At 40.3% G+C, this 24,523-nt stretch overlaps 1 protein-coding gene across 2 annotated transcripts in view; it reads right to left on the bottom strand.

Moving 5' to 3' along the window:
• Positions 1-24,523, bottom strand: part of dscamb (Down syndrome cell adhesion molecule b) — a 130,738-nt gene that overhangs the window by 35,078 nt on the left and 71,137 nt on the right. For both annotated transcript variants that reach the window (XM_020600281.1, XM_020600282.1), the window contains exons 4-10: positions 8,805-8,951; positions 7,416-7,694; positions 6,771-7,046; positions 5,757-6,053; positions 4,467-4,739; positions 2,726-3,004; positions 2,389-2,508 (exon numbers count right to left, since the gene is read on the bottom strand). In XM_020600281.1, the coding sequence (XP_020455937.1) occupies positions 2,389-2,508; positions 2,726-3,004; positions 4,467-4,739; positions 5,757-6,053; positions 6,771-7,046; positions 7,416-7,694; positions 8,805-8,951 (1,671 nt within the window). The remainder of the gene's footprint in view (positions 1-2,388; positions 2,509-2,725; positions 3,005-4,466; positions 4,740-5,756; positions 6,054-6,770; positions 7,047-7,415; positions 7,695-8,804; positions 8,952-24,523) is intronic.

Here is a 24,523-nt window from a genome sequence, read left to right as displayed (position 1 = left end):
TACAAGACAAGGATTTATTCCTGTGTCAGCTTGCTAAATGTATTCTTTGCATTTACGTTTGTTAAGGTAGCATACGTATATAAATAAAAAGTTAAGGGCAGATTAATTCTAAATGCATGGACTCGTTGTGGTTTGAGAACAAGTAGAGTAATCCATGTCTATCCTTAGTTCTCAAAAGTCCAATACAAGTGACATTTGAAACCCATCACTGAAGCATTGTTCAAATCATTGGACTCGACACCCCTGACATATTCTAGCTTTCTCCCTGAGTGTAATTAATATCTATCTTTTCAATAAAAAATGAAATAATCTTGTTCTATTGTTAAACAACACAGTATTTCATCTGACACTGAATTAGAAGGCTAACGTCTTTAGCACAGTCTGCTCTTGTAATGAAAGTACCTTGCTCATGTAATATTAAACATATGTGAACTGATCCAGGCGTGCATTAGCTCATCATAAAGTTTGCGCATAGAGATTAGGCCATTTCGGAAGCTGTGGGTTTTGCTTTTTAATTGAAATGCAATTAAATGTCCGTGGCTGGCAAAGGGTCAAGTGGTGACTTTGGTCTGAGAGAGAGGGAGCAGGAAGGAGATGTATTCTTCTTTGAATTATGGACTTTGCATATTCAAATAGTGCAAGTCTTTATGCTAACAGGAGTTGACCTTTACTTACTGTTCCATGTCTCACAGAGACACTCATCTGGCTACTTCTGTTGCATTAAAAGCATACCAGAGAGCCATTCTCTGGACAAGTCGCCCTCCGGCTTATGACAAATTAGACGATAGCTTCCCAAGCCACCTTCACTGAGGTGATTTTCTTAGCTTTTTTACTCTGATATCCTGTGTAACAACATAGGAAAGATGTGAAAAACCGAGGTAAAACTATAGGACAAAGTCCCCGAAAACCTGAAGACTGACTAGTGGCCTGGTCAACTGAATCATGTGGTGCCTTTCTCTCTGGATAGGTAAGGCCTGTTTCTAACATTATGAGTGAGCAGACACATGCACACACACAAGCGATCTCTCCATACTGATTAGGACTGAGCTAATCAGGCATGAGACCTGCTTGACTCACATACACATATGTACACCACGCCTGCACACACAAATCCCATCAAAGAGCAAAAAAGCAGATCTGATTCTTTCGTTCCTTTGATCAAAAGGTCTTGCGCTTACACACACACACACACACACACCACTCCTATTGGTTGTTGTCCTGTTGGTGAAGCTTTCATCCCTGGTTATATGGACGATGGAGTAAACACCTGGGGCCCCTCTCCATCTACCCTGCTCAAGTGGCTAAACTAACCTGTTGCTTTCCTGCCTGCTTGTCTGCTTCACTTTGCGTACCTTCGTTTATCTATCTGTCTGTCTGTCTGTCTCTCTCTCTCTCAGATGTCTCAAATGATGCAGGTGGCAACCCTGCAAGCCCCCAGCCCAGATTTTCATTGCAGATAGGCTTAGAAAGGTTTTATGCGGGTTGCAGCACCAAGTCACAGCAGTTGGATACACACCGGAAATCTCATCAAGACTGAAGGTAAAACAATCATAGCACTTTGAACTTGAATCCATATTGCTCTCCGTTCCAGTACTGTACATGTTGCAGTGAGATGTTCTCTGGATCTGTTTCCTTTGGATGGCTATTTAGCAAAAATTTACTCTATATAGAATGGACAGTAAAGGTTGACATGTTCATGATTTAATAATAATAATCACCTTTATTTGGCCAAGTATGTTACATGCACAAGGAATTTGTTTCCAGTACAGAACCGAGGCAGCCATCCTGCGGCGCCAACTCACACCGATGGTTCTAACCATCGGAGGCAACTTGGGGGTTCAGTGTCTTGCCCAAGGACACTTTGACATGTGGACTGCAGGCACCTAGATTCAAACCTCCAACCCTCCAATTGGAAGATGACCACTCTACCCACTGAACCACAGTCAGCCTGTGACTGTTCATGCTGATCAGAAACTCAAGGCAGTGATGTGATTGTAGTTTGTTTTGCGAAGGTTCAGTATAGTTTGAATAACACTATATTCATTAAAGCTGGGCTTCATTACATTGAATGGTGGACTTTGGTTGACATGAAACATCTGTGTTTAGTTGTTCTACAGACACTTCCTTATTACGTTGAATCTGATTTATCAAAGCTTTCAGAAACGTCTGAAGTACCCAGTTGTAATTACAAGTTGGATGCTGATGTGAACGCTATTTACAAATTGCAAACTGGTAGTTTCTAAACTGCAGAGCATCCGGTGACTCAGGAGACAAAAGTCTGTTTTATTATTCTGTGAGTCTGTATTCAAACGTGTGATTTGTTTTTACTTACAAAAGATAGCTCCCTTGTTCACTTGCAGTGAGTAATGTGTGCTGTGCTTAAAGTACCTTTGGAGTGTTCCCATACAATGGTGGGTGGCGGGTAGCCTTCAGCTGAGCAGTTGAGAGTCACCGTTTTCCCATAGATCCCATCTTGATCCTCAGGCTGAACCACAAATTGAGGCGGAACTGTACACAAACAAACAAGCAACAGTTGACGCTGATATGTGAAAAGTGTCGGTGTCTTTATTGGAACATTTTTGCAGGTTTTCATGTTACCACACAGCAGCACATAAGAAACTAGTAAATGAAGTTAGGTGCTGCAGGGGCTGGTTCAAATGAAAACCTGCATACACACTACAGATTACCGTAGCTCAAGCGCTGCTGCTGCTGTGCGCTGTCTCACCTCTAACAATGAGCTGGCTCTGGTGCTCCACGGCAGAAGCCTCGTTGCGGGCGATGCAGGTGTAGTTGCCATTGTGGTCGGGCGTCAGGTTGGAGATTCGCAGTGAACTGGTGAAGTCAATGTTGTCCACAGTCACACCGAGGCTGGCGGGGATAGGTCGGCCATCTTTCTGCCAGGTGATGTCAAGCGGCCGGTCGCCTGACATAACCACACAGGGGATGAAGACACGTTGACCGATTGTAAAACGCTGAAACTCAAATGGCTGGATGTACGGAGGGACTGCAGACAGAGGAAAAAGGAGACAACGAGACACAAAGATTAAACTTAATCTCAGCCTTGAGTTTCTCTGTCCTTTTTTTTTAACCAGAGTAATCCTACAATCTTCAACTATCTTACTTTAAGGAGGTCACTGAAGGGACATGAAAGACCTGAAGAGAAAGCATTTTGCATTAATTCCCCATCATTCTCAGACTGGAACATTTTTTCCCTTCAGCACAAAAAGCTACATGAGCACACAGAAACAGAACAACAACAGCTTTGAGGCAAGTCATTCAGGTTGTTTGGAAAAGTAAATCCAAATGAACCAGAATTTTCTCTGTTTGTCTATCAACACTCATCTTTTGTCCTACTAACCTACATACTGTATGCCTATCTTCCAGTTGGGCTATTACATCAATCTACTATTTTCTCTGCTGATCTAAAACTCTGATTGCAGGAATAGCTTGTATCCAGTAAAAAAAACAAAACAAAACAAACAAAAAAGAAAATCCAAGTGTTTAAAGTCAATCTGGCTGCGTAATATAATCATACACTTATACAATAAGAGGTATTCAAATTGCCTCTGTGCTATTCTGTGAAAAATCTCCAGCCATCTCACAAGTCATCTGTGTTTGAGTGTCCAGTGAGTTCAAATAACAGTGAAATAAGCAGCACTTTAGCAGCTTATTTAATTCACAACAAAGTGGAGATAATGGACTCCGGGGATCCCCAAAGACACTTCCGCATTTCAAGCATGAGCAGAGTAAATTAACAAATGCACTCGCTCGCTATAGCACCGCTGGGAAGCACCTGCTTTATATCATCACTCAGTCTTTCCTTCTCATTCTCTCTCTGCCACTGTTTCCCTTACTGCATGGGAAAGTGTAAAACAGTGACAACAACCAAACATACTTTACTGAGGAAAGGAAATGGGGTGTAATGAGGAAGCCCTTTTTAGTACTACCTATTACAATCTTCATAATCTACACTGAAATTCAGCTTTGTTAGAGTATAAATACATGAGTTTAGCATGAAGCCATTTAGAGTTTCTAACACAAAGTAAACATGTGACAGGTTAAAGGAACATTTCAACATTTTGAAGACTATTTGTACTTATTTACTTTTTGTAAAAACTTAAATGAGAATATCAATACAACTCTCTCTGGCTAGTTCAGCCGAGCATAAAGGCTAGGCTAAAAGGCTGCTAGTTGTAACCTGATATTTAACAGGTAGATATGAGAGTAGTATTGATTTTCAAATCTAATTCTCAGCAAAAAAAAAAAAAGAAAATAAGCATATTTCACAATTCCTTTAAGAAAAACAACCTGATGAGATGACATGAAACAAGATGTCTTGCTTAACATCCACAGCACCGCATTGTTCATCAAACAAAACACAAACCAAAAAAAGCTGCAACAATAACATCTCAAAAACATCATAGTAGGACCAATCAATTTTGTCTGCACAACTCACTGGGACTTACCTCTTACACGAACGTGTACACTCTGGGAATCCATCTTGTTGGGTTGGACCATCACCTTACAGTTATACTCGCCAGCGTCCACTTGCTGCACGTTGGTCAGCTTCAGGGTGCCATTGTTTTCAAAGGCTCGCTGTCGGTGGTTGAACGGAAGCAGTGCAGAGTTTTTGTACCACTTTATGGAGTAGTAAGGATAGCCAATCACACGGCAGTGCACAAAGGCATCCCGTCCAGCAATCGCTGTGATGTTTTTCATTGGACGAATGCTGGCGCGGCCTAAAAAGTAACAAAGAATGAAAAAGGGTCCTTTGTAAAGATATTTCATGGATAGTAATGACATCAAATCACAGGAACTGTTTGTTAGGTGCTGTTTGCTTGTTATTTTGTTGTAAATAAAACTACATTTCAGACTCATCACTTTCCAAATATATTTAAGGCTTAAACAAGGTGTGGTGTCAACAGTTAATAAAACAGCTTGTAATATGGAGCCTGCCAACAGAAGACAGCTGCTGTTTAAAAGCTACAAGATCTAGCAGATTTAAAGTAAGCAAGCTAACCTTCTAAGGAAACGCTAAATGTTTAAAATAACACTGTACTACTGATACTTAAAACCTGGCTCTTGCTGCTCACCCACTTAACCATAATACATTCTGTGTCTCATGAAATGGAGACAGAATAATCCCTTTAACATCTGATCATGAAGAACTGAATTGGCTGCTTGAGTAAACACACACAGACATGAATACTCAGTCTCCCTGTCTCTCTCTCTCTCTCTCTCGCTTACACACACACACACACATTTATTCATGCAAGTATAAGAAATATATTTTTCTTCTGGCTATTTACAAACCAGCCCATTTTGGAACCCACTAATGTGCAGCAAACCAGCATAATTCATTTGACCTAAAAATACAAGCATGTAGGAAAAGCATAGCAATAGTCTATAGAAAAAGGCAAATATTGAAAATTATATAAGGAACAAAGAAAAACAAAATAAGAACAAAAATAAATCAAAATCAGCCAGCTAAAAGCTAAAAAGTACCACTATACAAATTACTGAGCTGAAATGGCAGAGAAATTCCAAATGTGAAGAAAAAATGATGAATCACATGTAAAAACAAAATAAATCAACACAACCCTAAGAAACAAGAACAGTAATGTATTTAATTTTTGAACCCAAACAACAACCAGCGCTCACATGCTGCAAATGCCAGACAGCCAGCTGGACAGACACACAGAGAGACAGACAGGTATGTGTATTGTTGTTCTTGGAGGAGCTGATTTGACAAGCACCTCTTACGTTTATTCGAGCCTGGTGGTACACGACCCCGGCCGAGTTGCTGCACGTGCACCGGTACACCCCGCCGTCCTGCACCTGGGTGTGTGTTACATTCAGCTGGCTGACCACGTGGCCCTCGTGGGTCTCGTAGTGGCCCAGGTGGTGATGGCTGTCTTTGATGACAGGGTCGTCATCCAACGACCAAGTGCACCTGGGAGGCGGTGTGCCCTTGACGTTGCAGACCAGGAAGACGGGCTCATTTGGGTTCACCACCTTCTCGCTGAAGGAGGACAGGATCTTTGGAGTACCATCTGTGGTGGGGGACAAGGTGGAACACAGCAGGGGATGGTGGCACAGAGGTGAATCAAACAATGATCAAACTGTGACCCTAAAAACCAATTCTAACTCTTATTCACTCAAACACTCGGTTTGTAAGTGTTATTCGCTGTAAATAGTCATAAAAACCCCTTTTGTGAAATAGTAATTAAGTCTCAAGCCGGCAAAAGAAAAGGAACAACTATGTGTTGTTTTAACAATTCACCATTTTACACTTTTATGTTTTACTTTGTATTAGGACACGGTGTGCTAGAACCACTAGACTACCCATAACTAGGTTTCATTATGAGGAACTTTCCTCCCAGATACAGAGAGTGGTTGGCTTTTGGAATAACTATGTCTGCCTGCTGCTGCTCTCTGGTAATCTAGGTCTGTTCCACATGATTATAGATTATCAATATCTTCTTTTTACAGCTCCCTGGCCACAGGAGACAGTTGCCTGAGCAACACTGCCAAGGTAAGCTATTGGATTTGAGAGTGTGTGCGCATGTACTTTTGTATGTGCTTGGGACATCTGGAATCGTCACACTAATGTGAGCCTATGGCAGAGTCACAGCAGGATGGCATTACCACATAACTGATGCACTGATCCTTAAGACCTCAATCCTTTTGCTAACTCACTGATTAGGTATAACACAGACACTACAGTGTGGTTTATGTACATGGATACCTGTATACTACAGCGCTTTTACCTTCAAGGATGACTTGCACAAAGTCCTGTGCAGACATCTTGCCCTTCCTGGCGAAGCACTGGTAAGCTCCGCCATCACTCTTTGATATTCCTTCCATGATTAGGTTCTCCCGGTTGAGTCCAGTGAAACGAACATTGTTGCCAGGGTAGATGATCTCTCCGTTGCGATACCATGACAGCTCATACTCGTCAGAGCCACTTACACTACAGGACAGAGACACCTTGCTACCCACGCTGCCTTTGACTTTCCGAGGGCTGACCACTGCCTTCAAGGGCTCTACAAACACAGAAATAAATTTAAAGGAGCATTGTCAAATGTTTGTTTTTATAACAGTGACACTGAGAGGAAGACATACAGGACATGTGTCTGTTTTGTACAAAATTTTTTGTGCCAATGATTGGTTTGTCATGTCCATTTTGTCAATACTATCACAAACACAAGTGAAATATACTGTAGCTACTGTACTACACTGTCCCGTAGTTGTCTACTGGAGTCTTAACAATTCATCTAAATGGACCGTTAGATGGATATAAGGTCTTTTGTTCTGCACCCTTTTCTTTCTTGGTTTATATTGTTACAAATGTTCACAGTGTCATGTGAATGACCGATGTACAGAGGATCCCACTCTTTTAATAAAAGACTTACGTTTTACATAGAGGCGCCCCATGACCTCAGCATTGCCATAAGTGTTCCACACTTCACAAACGTACGTCCCAGAGTCACCAGGCTGAGCGCTTTCTATCAGCAACCCTGTGATGGTTTGGCGGAAACGACTGTCAGGCTCCAAAGGGCTGTTGTCCTTGAGCCAGCGGTATTTGGGTGTTGGGTAGCCTGAGGCCTTACAAGGTAGCTCCACCCGATGATTAATCATCACCTCTCGGTGGTCAAAGCCATCCAAGATGCTTGGCTCAGCATTGGTGGGGTCTGGAAGGAGCAGAGAATTTAGTGGTAATTAGTGGTCAGCACTGCCAGGCACTTGACAATATAATCCAGTATTGATTCCTGGTGCCAGTTCTATATACTGTATATTTAGTTATGTGAAGGAGACTAAAGAGAAACTGTGTTCTTCTAATTTATAACTGGATTTCACTGTGACAAAGAAACTGGAGAAGCTACTATAGACTGGTCCTTGTCTATCCATCCATACAGAAGTACTGAAGGTTCATCATATGTAAAGTTACCCTAATTCATCAAACTAAGCTACAACCTTCAACATAAACTACAGACTTGCTACAACTTGCAATACAACTTGGCTCAAGTACGGTTTGGCCCATAGAAGGACATGTGGTCAGTGCTAAAATAGATTGACCTGCAGGCATAAAGAGAACTTTTCCTTTTGGTACTTCAAGTATATTTTGATGCTAATAGTTATGTGCATTCACTTAAGTAACATTTTGAATACAGGACGTTTATTTGTACCAGAGTACTTTTACACTGTGGTATTGCTACTTTTACTTAAGGGATCTGAGTAGCCTTCTTCTGCCACTACTGCTGAAGATGCACCTGTTTCTTCACCAGCCTGTTCTGCTTCTCTGCCTGATGCCGTTTCCTACATACAAAGTTATTCATTAATTGTGACATTTTCAGGGGATTTCTGGCCTCAAATTCAACTCATAATTTATTTTTACATGGTGGTATTACTACTTTTGCATAAGTAAAGAATCTCAGTACTTCTTCCATCACTCCTGGAAACTAATATAAACAGATGACAGTCCCAGATACAGTATAACCCTAAATATGACTTAATATTATCATTAATCAGTATTGTCATGCCACTCTGAAATTCAGTTTGTTCAGGAGAAGTCATAACAGTGACATTAATATGCAGAGATGCAATTCTTCTTGTGTGGTTCAAGACCTATGTAATAATGACCTGGAACACTCCCTAAATGTGCAATGCCAAACTTACGTACATGTACAGTATAGTATTTGTCCTATTGTCTATTATATTATATTGTCTTCTATAAGTAAGACAATGTTAGGGTCTTTTAAATGGCATTTAAAAATTAAATCCAGCTTGAATGCAGTGTTGACCTGACACAATGAGACGTGCACTGTTGCTCTGGCGAGTCTCGCCGGTATAGCGGTGCCGTGTGGTGCAGCGATAGTTATTCAGCCCATCCTCAGGCAGGACGTCGAGAATGTACAAGGCTCCAGTGGATGTGATGAGATATCTTTGTCCTGTAGCAGATAAGAAGAGCAATTGGAAATGCATGAAAGGCAACGGTTGTGTGGTTGTTATGTAGATATCAAAACAACATTTACAGCATAAAGAATTTTTTCACTCCTGCACAACTAAAGGATTTCATTCACCATATGGTGTGTGGAAGTTAGTATCTCACCACACACAGTCTTTTCATGTTATCCTTTATTTCTACATGAGATAACGTTTACTGGAGCAAAACAAAAAATAATCATCTTGTCAATAATCAATAGTTGCAAAAGATCTGGCATAAAGTGAGATGTGAACTTCTAATGACAAATATTTAAAGCAATACAGTAAATTATTGTGGTAAAATCTGTATCACCCAGATAATGGAACACAAAATACATCCATAAGTTTCAAAAAGGCACAAACTGTGTTCATAAAATCAAATCCACATGTCAGGTCTTTACCAGCCTTAACCGTTTTGTCTTTGGTTTATGCTGTTGCAGTAACCTCACTGGTGCCAGCGTCTGGTATAGGAAGCCAGTCCCTCTCTGTCTGTGACAGCCAATTTAGTGTTTACAGTAATATTATGTTAATTCTGCACATGAAACCATGCTGAGCAGGGTTGTCAACATATATAATGTAAAGAAACCTTCCTCTCCACAAACACATGGATGCCCCACAGTCCCATATGAGTAGACTGATCAAAACAGCAATTTACAGGGGATTGTCTTCACTGTGCAGTAGATGGAGGCAGCTTACAAGGCCTTTAACGCATGAGGAGAAATAATTACAGGAAGTGTTGATGAGGTTAAGAAAAAAATATTCTACATCGACATCATGGGCTCCAGGAAAATACTGCCGCACACATTAGAGTCTGTCACATGTTATGTCTATGTAGCATCTCTCCCTGTCATTTGTGTCATGAACATTGTAAATCCAAAACATAAAGTGAAAAACATTGACTTTCTCCTTTTTGTGGGGGTTAAGAAATGAGATCTGACCTCCATTAAATCACGCATCATCCCCTGTAGACCAGACGGAAAAGATCTGTATGTCACACCATATTTGCAGTGCTGCCTCCACATTTCACATACCACAAGTGTCCTGAGGTGCTGTTGTTGAGTTACATTGTGTAAGAGACAGAAGTGTTTGAATAACGACACAGGCCAAATAATTAGCTGTAAAAAATAATAATGTAAAATAAACTAATATAATATTACATTGTAGATTCCACACTAATGTTACCATCAAGCCAGCAGGTGTAATCTTCCACTTGAGACTAATATGCATAAATGAAGCAAATCATGCTTAAAACATATTCTTAGATTTGATATGCATTTTTGATATTTATATAAATTAACTGTATGGGTTTAAACAATCAGGGGGAATACAGAGAACTGGGGGGTGGGGGGTGCTGAGCAATTGTAAACATTGACAACAAATTCCACAGATCTGATGTCCTGAAGGGGTTTCACTGGTTTACATACATGGGCAACCATCAAGTAGAATTTATAAAGAAACAGAGGGGGGTGACTGTGTGGGTGGTGTGTATGTGGAGATGCCGGCAGCCATGCATGCATGCTAGTAAGCAAGACGATTGGTGGGAGGAAATCTTCTCAGAGGTTGAGGAGGCCAGATGCAAAAAAAAAAAAAAAAGTGCATCAATGTTTTTCATTATTGCCTTTGCTTCTAAGATGCATTTTCACAGTGAAAGAAGTAATTGGTTTCCATTTCAGTTCAGTTCTTGTATGGCCTTGAATTTCAGTATTTTTTGTATATTGTAAATATTAAATGCTTTATTGCTGATGACATGTGGCTGTGATCAATACCCAATAAAACAAGAAAAAAAAAATCTTGAAATAATTTTGTATATTTACATGCAGCAACAGAAAGTGAATTTAGACATCTTCTCCCGACATGTCCACTCCACACACACGTTGCCTCTTGCCCTTTTTTCTCTCCTCCTTTCTGGCTTCTCCATTTTGATTCTGTACTGGTCCTCTGAAATCTCACTGTGGAATCCATCTTAAGTGAGGCAGAATGGTATTTCACTCCATCCGCTGTGAGCTGCTGCAATTTTCTCTTCAAGCACCCCTGTGCCCCTGCAATGCCTTTTAAGACATCAGTGCTCAGTTATTGTGTTATGACAGAAAGGAATGCAGACGGAGGAGACGCTACAGTAGGGAGGGGATTCAAAATGAATGCTATTGTGTTGAAGTGTATTCAATTGTATTTTTCCTCCGTGACCTACTCCCCTTTAATTCCTCTGCTTTGTTTTTATGTTGCTCAATGTATCAGCATTTACTAGTAATTCTTATTCACAATTACACCATGCCAAGCACGAAATTATACACACTGTCCTTTAAACACTAAAGTCGAAGAACTGTAAACTAGTAGTGCAGTGTAGTATATAAACTCCTATGGCTTAATTAGAGCAATAATTGAGGCCTCAGTTCCCAGATGCATAAAAAAATCCTCCGGATGGTGATTTGTATGTTATTGTCAAAAAGCCCTCTCCTTCCATTCATTCACAGGCACTGCTACTGTAAAGTGAAAAAGTGCCCCACTCCAGCAGACACACTTTATCTAATATCCCCACTTTGCCAGAGACAGAATCTAATGTGAACAGCGGGCTCTCACTCTCCGCGGGCTAAATAAGCCTCGACGTACAGATGAGCTAGTGTCACAGCATCCTCGCTGCCAACAGGCACGCTGAAGTTGCTGTAGTTTAAATGAGAGCCAAGCTGGTGACATCTTAGCTGACAATCTGCAACTCAGCAACTAGATTAAACTAGTGATGAACTATCATTGTGATTATTCAAATTGGCAAAGTAAAATATTTTTTTGGATCTAAAGTGACATTTCACTATAATAAATCTGAAAATGGTCCAGAAAATAATAATAATAATAATGTAAACAATAGGAATAAAAACATGAATATAACAGCTTGTGACATTTACAAATCTCGTGCACTTGTTCTTGTGCATCCTCATATGCATATGTGCAGTACATACAAAACAAGAACCCACAATGAACCAAATTTCTCTATAGTGTCACTAGAGTGGTCAAACACCCCACAGGCTACCTTTAATTTTCTTTAAATGAAAACAACATGGGTAGTGGTGGTGCAGTGGTTAGCACTGTCACTTCACAGTAAAAAGGTACTGGGGTTGAATCTGGCAGCCAACTGGGGTCTCTCTGTGTGGGGTTTGCATTTTCTTCCTGTGCCTGTTTGGGTTTTCTCTGGGTACTCTGGCTTCCTCCCACAGTCCAAAGACATGCATCTTAGGTTGATTGGTGATTCAAAATTTTATGTAGATGTCAATGTGAGTGGTTGTCTGTCCCTGTGTGTTAGTCTTGTGATAGAATGGCGACATGTACGGGGCGTAACCTGCCTCTCCCCAAATGTCGATTGGATTTGGCTCCAGACACCCGCAAACCTCTTCAGCATAAGTGGTACAGATAGTGAATAGATGGATGGATGAAAACAACACTTGCTTACATGATAATCTGACATAGATATTCTGTATGTGCACAAATTATAATAATCTGACAAAGTTACCAATGAACGAACCTTGTCTTTATGGATTTACTATGGTATGAATATGAAACTGATACAAAGAAAGTGCCCAAAAGAACACAACAGGCATTTTGAAACCAGATTCAGTTCATGCTGGATTATCTCTCAACTCTTAACCTTTAAATTACTGAACTGACACCACAATACATATTTGAGTTTAAAATAAGTAATTGGTTAAAGTGCTTAGTAGGGAGGATAATCTCAGCTATAAAGTGTGAGCTGGTGAGTCAGATTTGTTATTTGCTGAAAGAGGAAGGTGGGACTGGCTCTCAGTTACTCTGTGAGTCAGACAGTGAGGAGGGACAGCAGAGACAAATATGATAAATGGGTTTATGAATGCTCTAGCTCGGTGTGGCAAATTCTCTAGCTCATTTCAACTTTCCTAAGTCAGTTCAGATAAAAAAATTACAATTAAAAACATATAGCTGTCTATCGTAGGCTTTATAGCTCAAGCATTACTTAAAACTGCAATTGCTGTGCTGTTAACCTGGATACAAAGACTCTATAGAGCTCCATCTTTTCTCTCCATTAATTGCAGTGGGTACACTGAATTGGGAAATAGTTGGGGGACTAGATGCTGGGTCACAGCTTTAATATGAGGTGACTGAGGTCAGATAGCAGGACTGAACTCTTCACCACAGGGCTCCTCACGACTGCACGGCCTCATGCAGAGAAATTGAAATGGGTTCTGTGGCTATTCTACAGAACAAACCAAGATGTAATTGTTAATGTGCCTGTATATTTCGATTATAATATAAAATCAACCATAATACATAATGACACTTATGCACTGTCGAATAAAAACACTGAAACCACTGAGCTACTGTACACAGCAGACCACTACAGTAGGTCAATGCAGACACTGTCTCTCTCCTGGATCTATTGACATGATGACTCTGAAATCAATAAAGGTCATGTTAATGGTCAAACTATTGCTCTTAAAATCAGTGGATACAACCTTCTCAGATATCACAGCACAGTAATGAAGAACCTCCAGTGTTACTTCACACAAAGTCCATCTGTGAAACAAAACTTAAACCCAATAAAGAAATGACTACTGCTATTTCCTATTCTGACTACTGCTCAGTGTATCTGAGAAGGCAGCTGCAAATGGGGTCATGACACATACTGAAGGTACTGAACATAGGACCTGCCATTGCTTTTTCTATTCTTAATAGTATCAGCAGGTAAATTACAGCATTGTTTAGGCAGGATACTGCGGCTCTGGTAAAGCCACTGATACATGTGCACGCAGCTTGCATTCATGAGACCATTGGTTGTGCTGTCCTTAAAAATTTATGTGCATCCACAAGATGAAACTGACCACGTAGCCGGTAGGGGCAGCAGAGGAACGTAAGGTCAGCAACATCATCACAACAATAGCAAAACGTTTTAAAGAGAAACTTCAGTTGACCTTTACTGTATGATGATGCCACTGCCGTTTTCCCTGCTGTGACCTCAACATCAACAACTGTAATTTCATGTGTTTCTATTTACAATGTTATCAAGTAACAGGACACATGAACATCTTACTCTTTGTAGTAGATACAGTCTGTCTGTGGAAAGCTTCGCACTGCTCTCTTAAAAAAAAAAAAAACACAACAAAAAAAACTACATTTTCAATCCCAGACTGGTACTTCTTCAGGTACAAGGAAGATATTCCATATACAAGTTCACCAACAAGAGTGTGAAGAATGCCGCCACTCATCGTCAGTGCTTGCACACAGGTAAAAAGCAAGTATATCAGCAGTATATCAGCAACTTAAGGAAGTATTATTTGCTAGATCAGTGGAAGCTAAGGAAATTATGTCAGTTAGGACTGTGGAGGTACCTTACACTGTGCAATCAAGTATTTTAAGTTGTAAGTTTATTAGATCTTAGTGAGATTGAACAGACATGCTCTGTCTCGGCCTTTCACCACCAACAGGATAAAAGCAAAAGTCTCATGAAGCAGTATCTTCAAATCGGATATGCCTTCAGCATATTTGTTCTTCCTCAAACTAATTTACATCCAAAAAACGTAAAGCAATAGTTCAACATTTTAGACCTATATGAACTATTTCTTTGGCTAAGCTGGGAGCAGTAACTTTTCAGTACAGTACAGTCTCTCCTGGTTGCCTAGCAACTGTTCCTGGCCAAGATATTGTCCGCCATATACTGTAACACCCCGTAAAATGGCAAACAGGAGTTTTGACACTGTGGTTTTTGTAGTTTGAGGTTCTGACAGATTCTTAACAGGTACTGATCCTCTCATCTAACTCTTCACCAAGAAGCAAATATTTCCTTCTCTCAGTGTACCTGCTGTGTTTAAAAAACATTAGGCACAGGCAATGCTGTACTGTGGCCACTGGTGTTTATATTTCTGTTTCCTGCTTAGATATGTTTCCAAAGGTGTGTAAAAAGACTGGCTGTATTTCCTGGTTCAAGGCTGTGAGCAGCTAAGACGTAAAATTGAAAAATCGTCTAGCAATGTACAGTACAAGTTCAGGTGTTGCAAAGCTGGCAGCCAGTTAGTTGTAGGAAGTAGATCGACTAAGACCCTTTTGCATGGCTGAACCATTGGGACACTGGATCTTAAGAAAATGTGATGCAGATACTGTATGGGTAGTTTGTTTACATGCCCTTGTTTGCATGTCACAGCTAAAAAATTTGGATTTTAGGCCCTGCTGTTAAGTAGAACATTTGTCATGTGTAAACTTTCAATATTATTTGAATAACCTGGTGGGCAAGACAATGAAAATGGATTTTGCATGAAATCCTAAGTGGTGGAAAAACAAACATGAGCAAGAGAGTGTGCAGTGGATTTGTCTTGAGGCAGGAAATCTGAATCAATTCTATATCTTAGCTTATGAGTTAACAGTAAAATTATAAGGTTTATTTGATAGTGCTATCACCTGGCCAATCAGTGGTTTATTTTTCTGCAGTTTGACTCAAACATCACTGAAAAGCATCTACAAATTGTTTTGAGACAGCCAAGAAAAAACAGTAGGGTGCAGACTAGACCAAAAGAAAATGGAGATTAAGTTAAAAATACATAAGCTAACATTATTAAAATTTTAAAAAAGCCTTTAGCACCTGTAAAAGTCACACTAATTTACATCCAAAAAACGTAAAGCAATAGTTCAACATTTTAGACCTATATGAACTATTTCTTTGGCTAAGCTGGGAGCAGTAACTTTTCAGTACAGTACAGTCTCTCCTGGTTGCCTAGCAACTGTTCCTGGCCAAGATATTGTCCGCCATATACTGTAACACCCCGTAAAATGGCAAACAGGAGTTTTGACACTGTGGTTTTTGTAGTTTGAGGTTCTGACAGATTCTTAACAGGTACTGATCCTCTCATCTAACTCTTCACCAAGAAGCAAATATTTCCTTCTCTCAGTGTACCTGCTGTGTTTAAAAAACATTAGGCACAGGCAATGCTGTACTGTGGCCACTGGTGTTTATATTTCTGTTTCCTGCTTAGATATGTTTCCAAAGGTGTGTAAAAAGACTGGCTGTATTTCCTGGTTCAAGGCTGTGAGCAGCTAAGACGTAAAATTGAAAAATCGTCTAGCAATGTACAGTACAAGTTCAGGTGTTGCAAAGCTGGCAGCCAGTTAGTTGTAGGAAGTAGATCGACTAAGACCCTTTTGCATGGCTGAACCATTGGGACACTGGATCTTAAGAAAATGTGATGCAGATACTGTATGGGTAGTTTGTTTACATGCCCTTGTTTGCATGTCACAGCTAAAAAATTTGGATTTTAGGCCCTGCTGTTAAGTAGAACATTTGTCATGTGTAAACTTTCAATATTATTTGAATAACCTGGTGGGCAAGACAATGAAAATGGATTTTGCATGAAATCCTAAGTGGTGGAAAAACAAACATGAGCAAGAGAGTGTGCAGTGGATTTGTCTTGAGGCAGGAAATCTGAATCAATTCTATATCTTAGCTTATGAGTTAACAGTAAAATTATAAGGTTTATTTGATAGTGCTATCACCTGGCCAATCAGTGGTTTATTTTTCTGCAGTTTGACTCAAACATCACTGAAAAGCATCTACAAATTGTTTTGAGACAGCCAAGAAAAAACAGTAGGGTGCAGACTAGACCAAAAGAAAATGGAGATTAAGTTAAAAATACATAAGCTAACATTATTAAAATTTTAAAAAAGCCTTTAGCACCTGTAAAAGTCACCTATAAAAATCTCTTTCTCCCATTGCACCTGCTGTGTGAATAGATTTTAGGTATACAAGTCAATAACAGAGCTGCCATTGAAGCCGCAGTAAAGAAGGCATCCTTGGTTCAGTGAAAGTTTTGGCTTCAGAGCTGGAATGCTAAGAGACTCTCTGTCTCTTATTCAGCCTCAAAAACTTCTGTGTTCCTCTTTGGCTCATTCTACTTCCTCTCCTGCTTCCCTTCTCTCTCTCTCTCTCTACTGCCTGGCCTCGCTCTTTCTGCTCCTCTCTGTGTCTCCCTCTGTGTCCTGAATGCTAAAACAGTGGCTGGCTGTGTCAGAACACTGCAATGAAATCCTGCAGTCTCAAGTGCTCACCTTCCTTTACCTAAACATTGCCCCAGAGCTGTAGTTCACCTGCCTTAAACATTTTGTTACATACTGCAAAATATTTAAATACTCAGTGTCCTATAATAGCTTTAAAATATTTTATTGATCATTGGAATTACATTTTATTAGTTTCTGTATATTTCAATTATAGGTTAACTTAATCTACAATGAAAGCGTCTATATTTTTGTCCTCCCCAGCTACATGCATGAGAGGTTCAGATTATTAGGAACACCTCTGAATATAATGCAGTCAAGAACAACACCACCTTAAACTATGACCTCAATAGAAAACATACAATTGAATTTATACATTTATGACATTTTCCCCAGAAAGTGAAACATTTTGAGTTTCATAAACACAGATGTTGAGGTAGAAGTGTTGCACTGAAAGGCATACAATTGTACAGGTGTACCTAATAAAGTGGCTGGTGAGTGTATATACTGCAGGGACATTTTAAATGTCTTTATGAAAACTGTTACAGTAAATACACTACAGTGATGGAGCTATAGAAAAAGGAGCACTTCACATGTGTGAAGAGAAGGTTTAGGTCACAACAGGAGAGCACTCTCAAACAAGAGCACATGGAGAGTTAATTAATTTCATATAGTAGCTTGCTGAAAATGGCTGAAAGTATGCACTTGCACACATACAAATCACAAAAAATGCTGAAATGGAGAGTCAGGTCTCCAAGGTTAAAGAGTCTGGGGGTTGTTGATGTCTTTGATGAGGTTAGCAATCCAGTAATCTCTGCTGAAGCCCAGAGTCATTAAACAGCAGGCTGCTAAGCAGGTCTGTGCACCGAAAAATGTCAGGAGAGCAGCATCAAAACAGCACCACAAGTTTAAGGTGATATTTCAGGCAGACAGCAGGACAGACATGATATTAGCAGCTGGACAGAAAGGTCTAAAGGAGGTGTTAAGTGGTAAGATTTTTAAATACATCAAAAAATAACCAGTAGGTCTGAACTGCTTTCACAGGTCTTTTTTTCTAAAAGGTATTCATATTAAGTGGCACATTAAGATGTTAGCTGTTTATTGCATTGTAGACAAAGTATGCACACCAGTCATGAGGATTTAAATTAATGTTACTGACATTTAAAACACAGTTATGTAACTGACCATCCAACTAGTTTAGTGAGAAAGCAAGAAGCAAAATGTGTGGTAAACACAATCAGCAGACACCAAGGCACAGTAGCAGGTAGGCCACACCAACTCCTGCAGCTTCAGACTCTGGTCAGCTATAAAAACAACTAGACTGTCTCATGTACTGCTGGTTTTAGAAAGTTACAAATGTGTTTGGATACGTCTTTCCCATTCTGACTGCCAGATGCTACCGTAACACAACCAGAAAATCATAGACCAGCCTGTTTAGTATGTTATGCATTTATGTTTAGCTGTGTATGTTATGGACGCACAGAGTGGGTCTGTAGGCAGAATAACAAAGGCCTAATGAGACAGCAAAGGCATATTTTAATTCAAACATTGTTAGAACTCCATGGAGAAAGTACCCAGTCTGTTAGGAGCAAGGTGGCTTGTCAAGCAAACGGAATGTCCAAGTCTGTCCACTACATCACTGTACCTAGAGTATGTTGACACAAAAGTTTATCAGTTGGAAATAAGTCTTAGGTGAGGACAAAACCCAAGCTCAAATTACATCAACCTTTACTCTCATGCATCTGTGCTTTGTCTTCCCCAGCCAAAAAGCCAGCTAACTAATCTGTTCATTTACTTAGCATTACTTCATTACAGTGCGCTGTAATTTAAACTAAAACTTCTCTCTAACCCACAGTAGGAGAAACCATCAACTGTTGCACTTTGTGTTTGACTCTATATCTGGAAAATTATACTCACAGATGGACAGTAAAATGAGTAATTAAATCTAGCCTTTTATTTCCAACATAGTGGAGAGAGGATGTTGGCTTTAACTGCTTCGTGTGTGTGTGTGTGTGTGCATGCAACATGTGTAGCAGTCTGCCATCATAACCTAATTATTGCAGCAGCTTAACAACAGCAATTAGCACATTTCCATCAGACGACACTAATTTGTGAATTCCATTCCAGCACCATTCAGGACCAACTGAGAGAGGGAGAGACTTAATTCACTGTTGAGCTACTGGCAATGCTAAATCCATATCTGTATAGTTGTGAAAATTGCTTATGGTAATTGCAGTTATTGTTAAAGTAGACTGAAACTTTAATGAAATTTCAAATTTTAATAATTTCTTTTTCCTATAGTCCACATTTACTGACTTCGTTCCCTCTGGGGGCTGCAGGGGTTCTTGTCTGACTTCCCAATAAAACGCCTTTGCTTGACAGCCCCAGTGATAAACGAAACAGTTCCATCAAACAATGATTTCCTCTCACTCGAGCAGAAACAAGGTTCCTAGTTTGGCAATACAGCTTCTTAGTGTTACATACGCGGATGATAGATCTGTAGGAAATTGTACAACCATGATTATTTGTATTTAATTAAGAACTAATTTACAAATGTCAAATTCATAGCACCAGGAAATATTTAAAACACAGATCAAAGATTGGTCACTGTATTAACAATACATGCATCCTCATAGGCCAGTCATTTCGTATCTGTGTTTCACATAGTTATATTTTAGAGGAAGCGCTACCTGATTGGTGGATTGAACTTTGTCAGAAGCGTCTCAGATGCAGCATCAGTCAAAAACAGACTAGATGCGTATTTTTAGTGAAGTAGACTGGAGAGTCACATCTGGGATGCATCTGAGATGTGTTGCGGCCAGACCCAGTAGAATCACAACCACTGACTAGACCGGCAGTGATAAGCTCAGGTATTGCTGATGGAACACAATGCAGCCGCATCTAGTGAAAATGAGAGATTAGCTCTGTTTTTGGTGTCCATCAGCTATTGAGCACAATATCTGGCTATTTAGCAGCTAAAGACGGGTGACAAATTAAATGACAGTGCCCCCATCCACAAGGCATGAGGGGTCACTGAATGGTTTGATGAGTATGACAATGATATGATTCGTAAGGGAAGGCCTTCACAGTTAGCAGATCTCAACCAAGCGTAACACCTATAGGAGATTTTGGACTGACAGCGTCTCGACCACCATCATCAAAACATCAAATGAGAGAATACCTTTTGAAAGAATGGTCTTGATTCCTCCAGAGTTCAAAGGCTTGGAGAATCAATGTCAAGGTGCAACAAAGCTATTCTGTGTACCCTCCCTACACCTTACTAAGACACTTTAATTTGTCACTCTTCCATAAATGAACCACCAGCTAGCCGCTGACTTTATCTTTACGCATTTTGGTGCCAAAGGTGCTGCAGAATTGTACTGTAAACGGATGCCTGCTGGAGCTGAAAGCAACAAATGGTAAGAGTGAACAAAGGCAGAAATGTTAAGGGACAGACACCCAAAACAATGAGCTGAAGGATGCTAAAACACTGTAGAACTGATATTCTCTGTGCACTCATCACAAAGAGCAACCCCTTTGCCAGCACTCTTATTATTTCTTGCTGTTACATCTCCAATCATCGCCTCGATTTCCAGTAGTAGTTTTTTGTTATAAAGCTATAGCTGTAAAACTGGCGTCACTAGTGCACAAAACAAAGCTAAAGGAAGACAACTCCAGCAGTCTTTGTGCATACAACTGCCTCAGAATAAAATTTTCCCTCCCTCCTTTCTTCATCCCACTCATTTCCCCATCTCCCAGCCTTCCTCCACCCTCTAGCCCCCCTTCCTTACTTCCTACGCAGAGATGCATGTTGAGTGATAGGCCTGTGGATGAGTCTGGACAGTGCGTCTGAGGCCCTGGTTTTTAATAGGGTTCTGTTCCCAGTAATTATGCTGACACAATTTGATCAGTGCGGGGCTAAGTATCTTCATCTGAGGGAGATCGGGGGGAATTAACGCTGATGTAATAAGTACAATTTGTCACTATTAAGACGGAGGTGTTGACAGGCGCTGGTGTTGTCAGGGCAACTGATGGCGCTCCCTTGCTACAGTATGTATTCTACTGCATCTGGCGAGCAGAGCTGTCAGGCCCCCTCAATAATCGATTTGTCGGGTTGCTCTGCACAGGCAAAAGCACACTATACTATGTCATACTGAGATACACATACAGTATAATAAAGATAGACTGCACCTGACTCTGCTGCATTGTTACACACTGGCATGAAAACACACACTGTTAACACTCAAGGTACATGAAACACATAAAAAAAAAAACTCACAAAACACAAACACACAAGCACTGAACCAAGAAAAAAGAGTGTGCGTTTTGTCCAGCAGCTGCTATACATTAATGTCATGAATGAAAACTGCTGCCAATTGCCATCAGCTCCAACACCCAGTCTTGCGATAACACAACTACAGTACTCAGCGTCATTACATCAACTACACAGGGGTGCAGTGTAGCAAGGGTAAAAAAATGCACTAATGAGACAGGACTTCAGGCCTCATTCGTTGCTGGGAGACAACCAATGCCAAGATCTTGACCCTCTAATCCGTCTCATTGAGCAGTTTTCTAAAAAGAATCCACAGTAGTGATTTATACAAGAGGTGCTGTAGCAGTGCAGAGTATGTTATTCTGCCTCAGGGAGATCTCAGCTTGTGACCACAACTGTATTTTTAATGGAATAATGTTTGATATCCACCAAGCATCCTCAGACTCTGTCAGATCCTAATTTGTGTGTGTTTCTACGCAGTGGGATATTTTTTCCTAACAATTTAGGCCCCTTGTGTACAATATAATCTCACATTAAAATCAATTTCTTGGTTGGTTTGGTAACACCTTTGGTTAGGGGGTAACAGTTACTGTGTTTAATACTACAGGCCATCAAGTTGTCTGTCTGAAATGACATGTGCATCAACCACTGGGGGTGGCCAATTTAGCTTGCAAGCTAGCAAGCAAAAGTTTATTTATATAGCAACTTTCTAAACCCAATTAATAAATTCATATCTGTGCTTTGATATTATGCAATAGGAGCAACAATAAAACCCACTTCACAATGGAGCCCTGTTCTTTATGGGAAACGACTCAATGAAGCATGAAAAAGGGTCACAAACGAACTCTGGATTATACATTCGCCTCAGGCCTTAATTTACCTAAGAGAGCAGGGATGTTGTGTTGCCTACAGGAGCTAAAAAGTGTTTGCAGAAGGAGGGAGATGAAACAGAAATGGAGAGAGCCAACAAATGCATAAGGTAGAAAGGGAACAAAAGACAAGTGCAGAAGTATCATAGCTTGAGAAAACAGATGACACACAATGGACAGGATGCGCTGCAGCAACACATGCCTGAGGCATGTAACTGCACTATGAATGAGATTAAGTCTTTTTACTCAGTTGCACACATGACATTTGAAAGGTGGAGCTAAGCAACAAAAACAAGAAAATAGTTTTGTAGGTTCACATGAATTGTATAAATGCTAACTTACAACTATACAATCATTCATAGAGACTTGACCTACCCTGGCTCATAGCAGGAGATTCAGACAGGACTAGTCTGATAACACTGTTGACAAACTGACAGATGATACCATCATGGTATGCAACATGGAAACTGATCATTTAGAAAAATCTTTATTATTTCACAGACATTTTGTCAGTTCTTCAGAAATATAACAGCAGAAATTTGCCATGATCAGAAAAAAAACTTCAAAGGTCTACCTGCATTTAATTTATACTTTTGTTTGAAAAAAAAAACATATTCAATTATAATGAAATATTATAATGGTAATTATAAATATAATTATAATGGTAATGCTATTTTTGTTATCATTTGTCATCCATCTGTCTACAGCACGACAACTCTTATTATAACAAAGAAATTCCTAAGTGAGGTTCAGTTTTAATATCAGATCCACCTTTTTCACTCCCTCGTGCATCACATCTCCTCCTCCTCATGCCCTTAGTCTCTTCTCACAAAGTTTTCAGGTTTGAATTATTGATGCACTTTGTTTGTGAACTTCAGTAGACTTCACTTTGTCCTTTTTGCTCACCAAACACACTCAAAGGCGGTGCTACTGCAATAATGGACGGCCTTTCTTTGTGCTTTGAGTAAGTACTTTGTATCTGGTAGGTGTATCCGGTAGATGCATCTCAAAAGCAAAACAAAGAAAAAACATCTGAGTGTGTCTGGCGGTGAAGATGAAGTTACCCTAGATATCTCTCCTGTCCTCTGTCAGTGCTCTCTAGGGTCCCTCCTCAGGGTCTCACACACCCATATAAAAACACAGTTACTGCTGTTTGTGTACAACAGCACTTCTTCCATCAAGGCCACTCACAAGGATAAATAATGTTGCCCTACTGCTCTGAAATATCTTTGACGAGGCCTTGTATTACTCTGTGAAGGCGACCAAACTCTGGGAACAGAAAAAAGTCACTAAAGATTCCTGTCATGTCACGTTGTTATCGGGGGGTGATATAAAAGCCTGTGACATCTGACATTAACCAAAGGTCACATGTAAACTCCTTCCACAGTCGCCATGGTTGTAAGCCTCAAAGGGATGCTTACTAGCATCCAATCATGTAGGAGGATGGAGGAAGTCAAACAGGAAGTGATACATTCTGAGGAGCGTGGATCTGTTTTTGGATAGGACAGCATTGTGACTGAATCACCTCTGGCTGCTCAAATCAGCATTTGGAAGGAGGGGACCCACAATGATGAAAAATGTTAGGTTGTTTTATTTGACAAGGAGCTTGTTAGTAGTCAAAAAACATTCTAGAAAACATGTGAGGGAAGCATGTTGTAAAGCACTGAAGACAGACAGCGGCTGCACAGCCAGGGACTGTGCTATCTGGCTATGGGATCTGATAAGGCATCTGTTATTTTGCATCTCCTCATCTGTGACATGAGTAAACACAGATGATACACATTTGCTTTATATGCCGTGATGTACAGTTTTCTTGTATCATCTTGGTGTGTGTGTGTGTGTGTGTGTGTGCCTAAAGCTCAGTCAGCACTTCCACATGCGCTGTCCAGCTGACATCAGGAGGACAAGAGCTACTGTACCAAGCAGTCAGGCAACCCCCATGTATAGCCCTGTGTGAGCTCTGGATTTATGTCTCCATATGGCTGCTCTGCTCTGTCTCTCATCCCCTTTTTCGATTTTTAATCTGTGCACACTCTTTTCTTCCTGCCTTTCTCCTTACACCCCACTCTTATTTTACTGTCTATGCCCCCCTAGACTTTATTTATCCATTTCACTCTTATTTACTTATATACTTGGAATTCTTACTGTGTCTTCCTCTGAGGCCTCTTGACATTCTTTCCATACTTCCTCCTCTTTCCCAGTGTCTCTCCACATCTGTCTCCTTCTCTCACTCCTGTCTCTGTGTGCAGCCCTTCATCTTGCCTTCCTCTCTTTCTTGAAGTGAACACTGCCTCTTCTTGTCCACAGTCAAAGACTCTCCTCTGTCCTCTATCCACCTTTTTGGAGAGCCACTGCAGGCCTGCCGCTCAGTATGCACAGAGGCCCCGTGGCCCGACAA

This window comes from Monopterus albus, unplaced genomic scaffold (assembly GCF_001952655.1).
Source record: "Monopterus albus unplaced genomic scaffold, M_albus_1.0 scaffold46.1, whole genome shotgun sequence".
NCBI lineage: Eukaryota > Metazoa > Chordata > Actinopteri > Synbranchiformes > Synbranchidae > Monopterus > Monopterus albus.
Note: the sequence above shows the minus strand (reverse complement) of the source record. Positions and strands in the feature narration are given on the sequence as shown.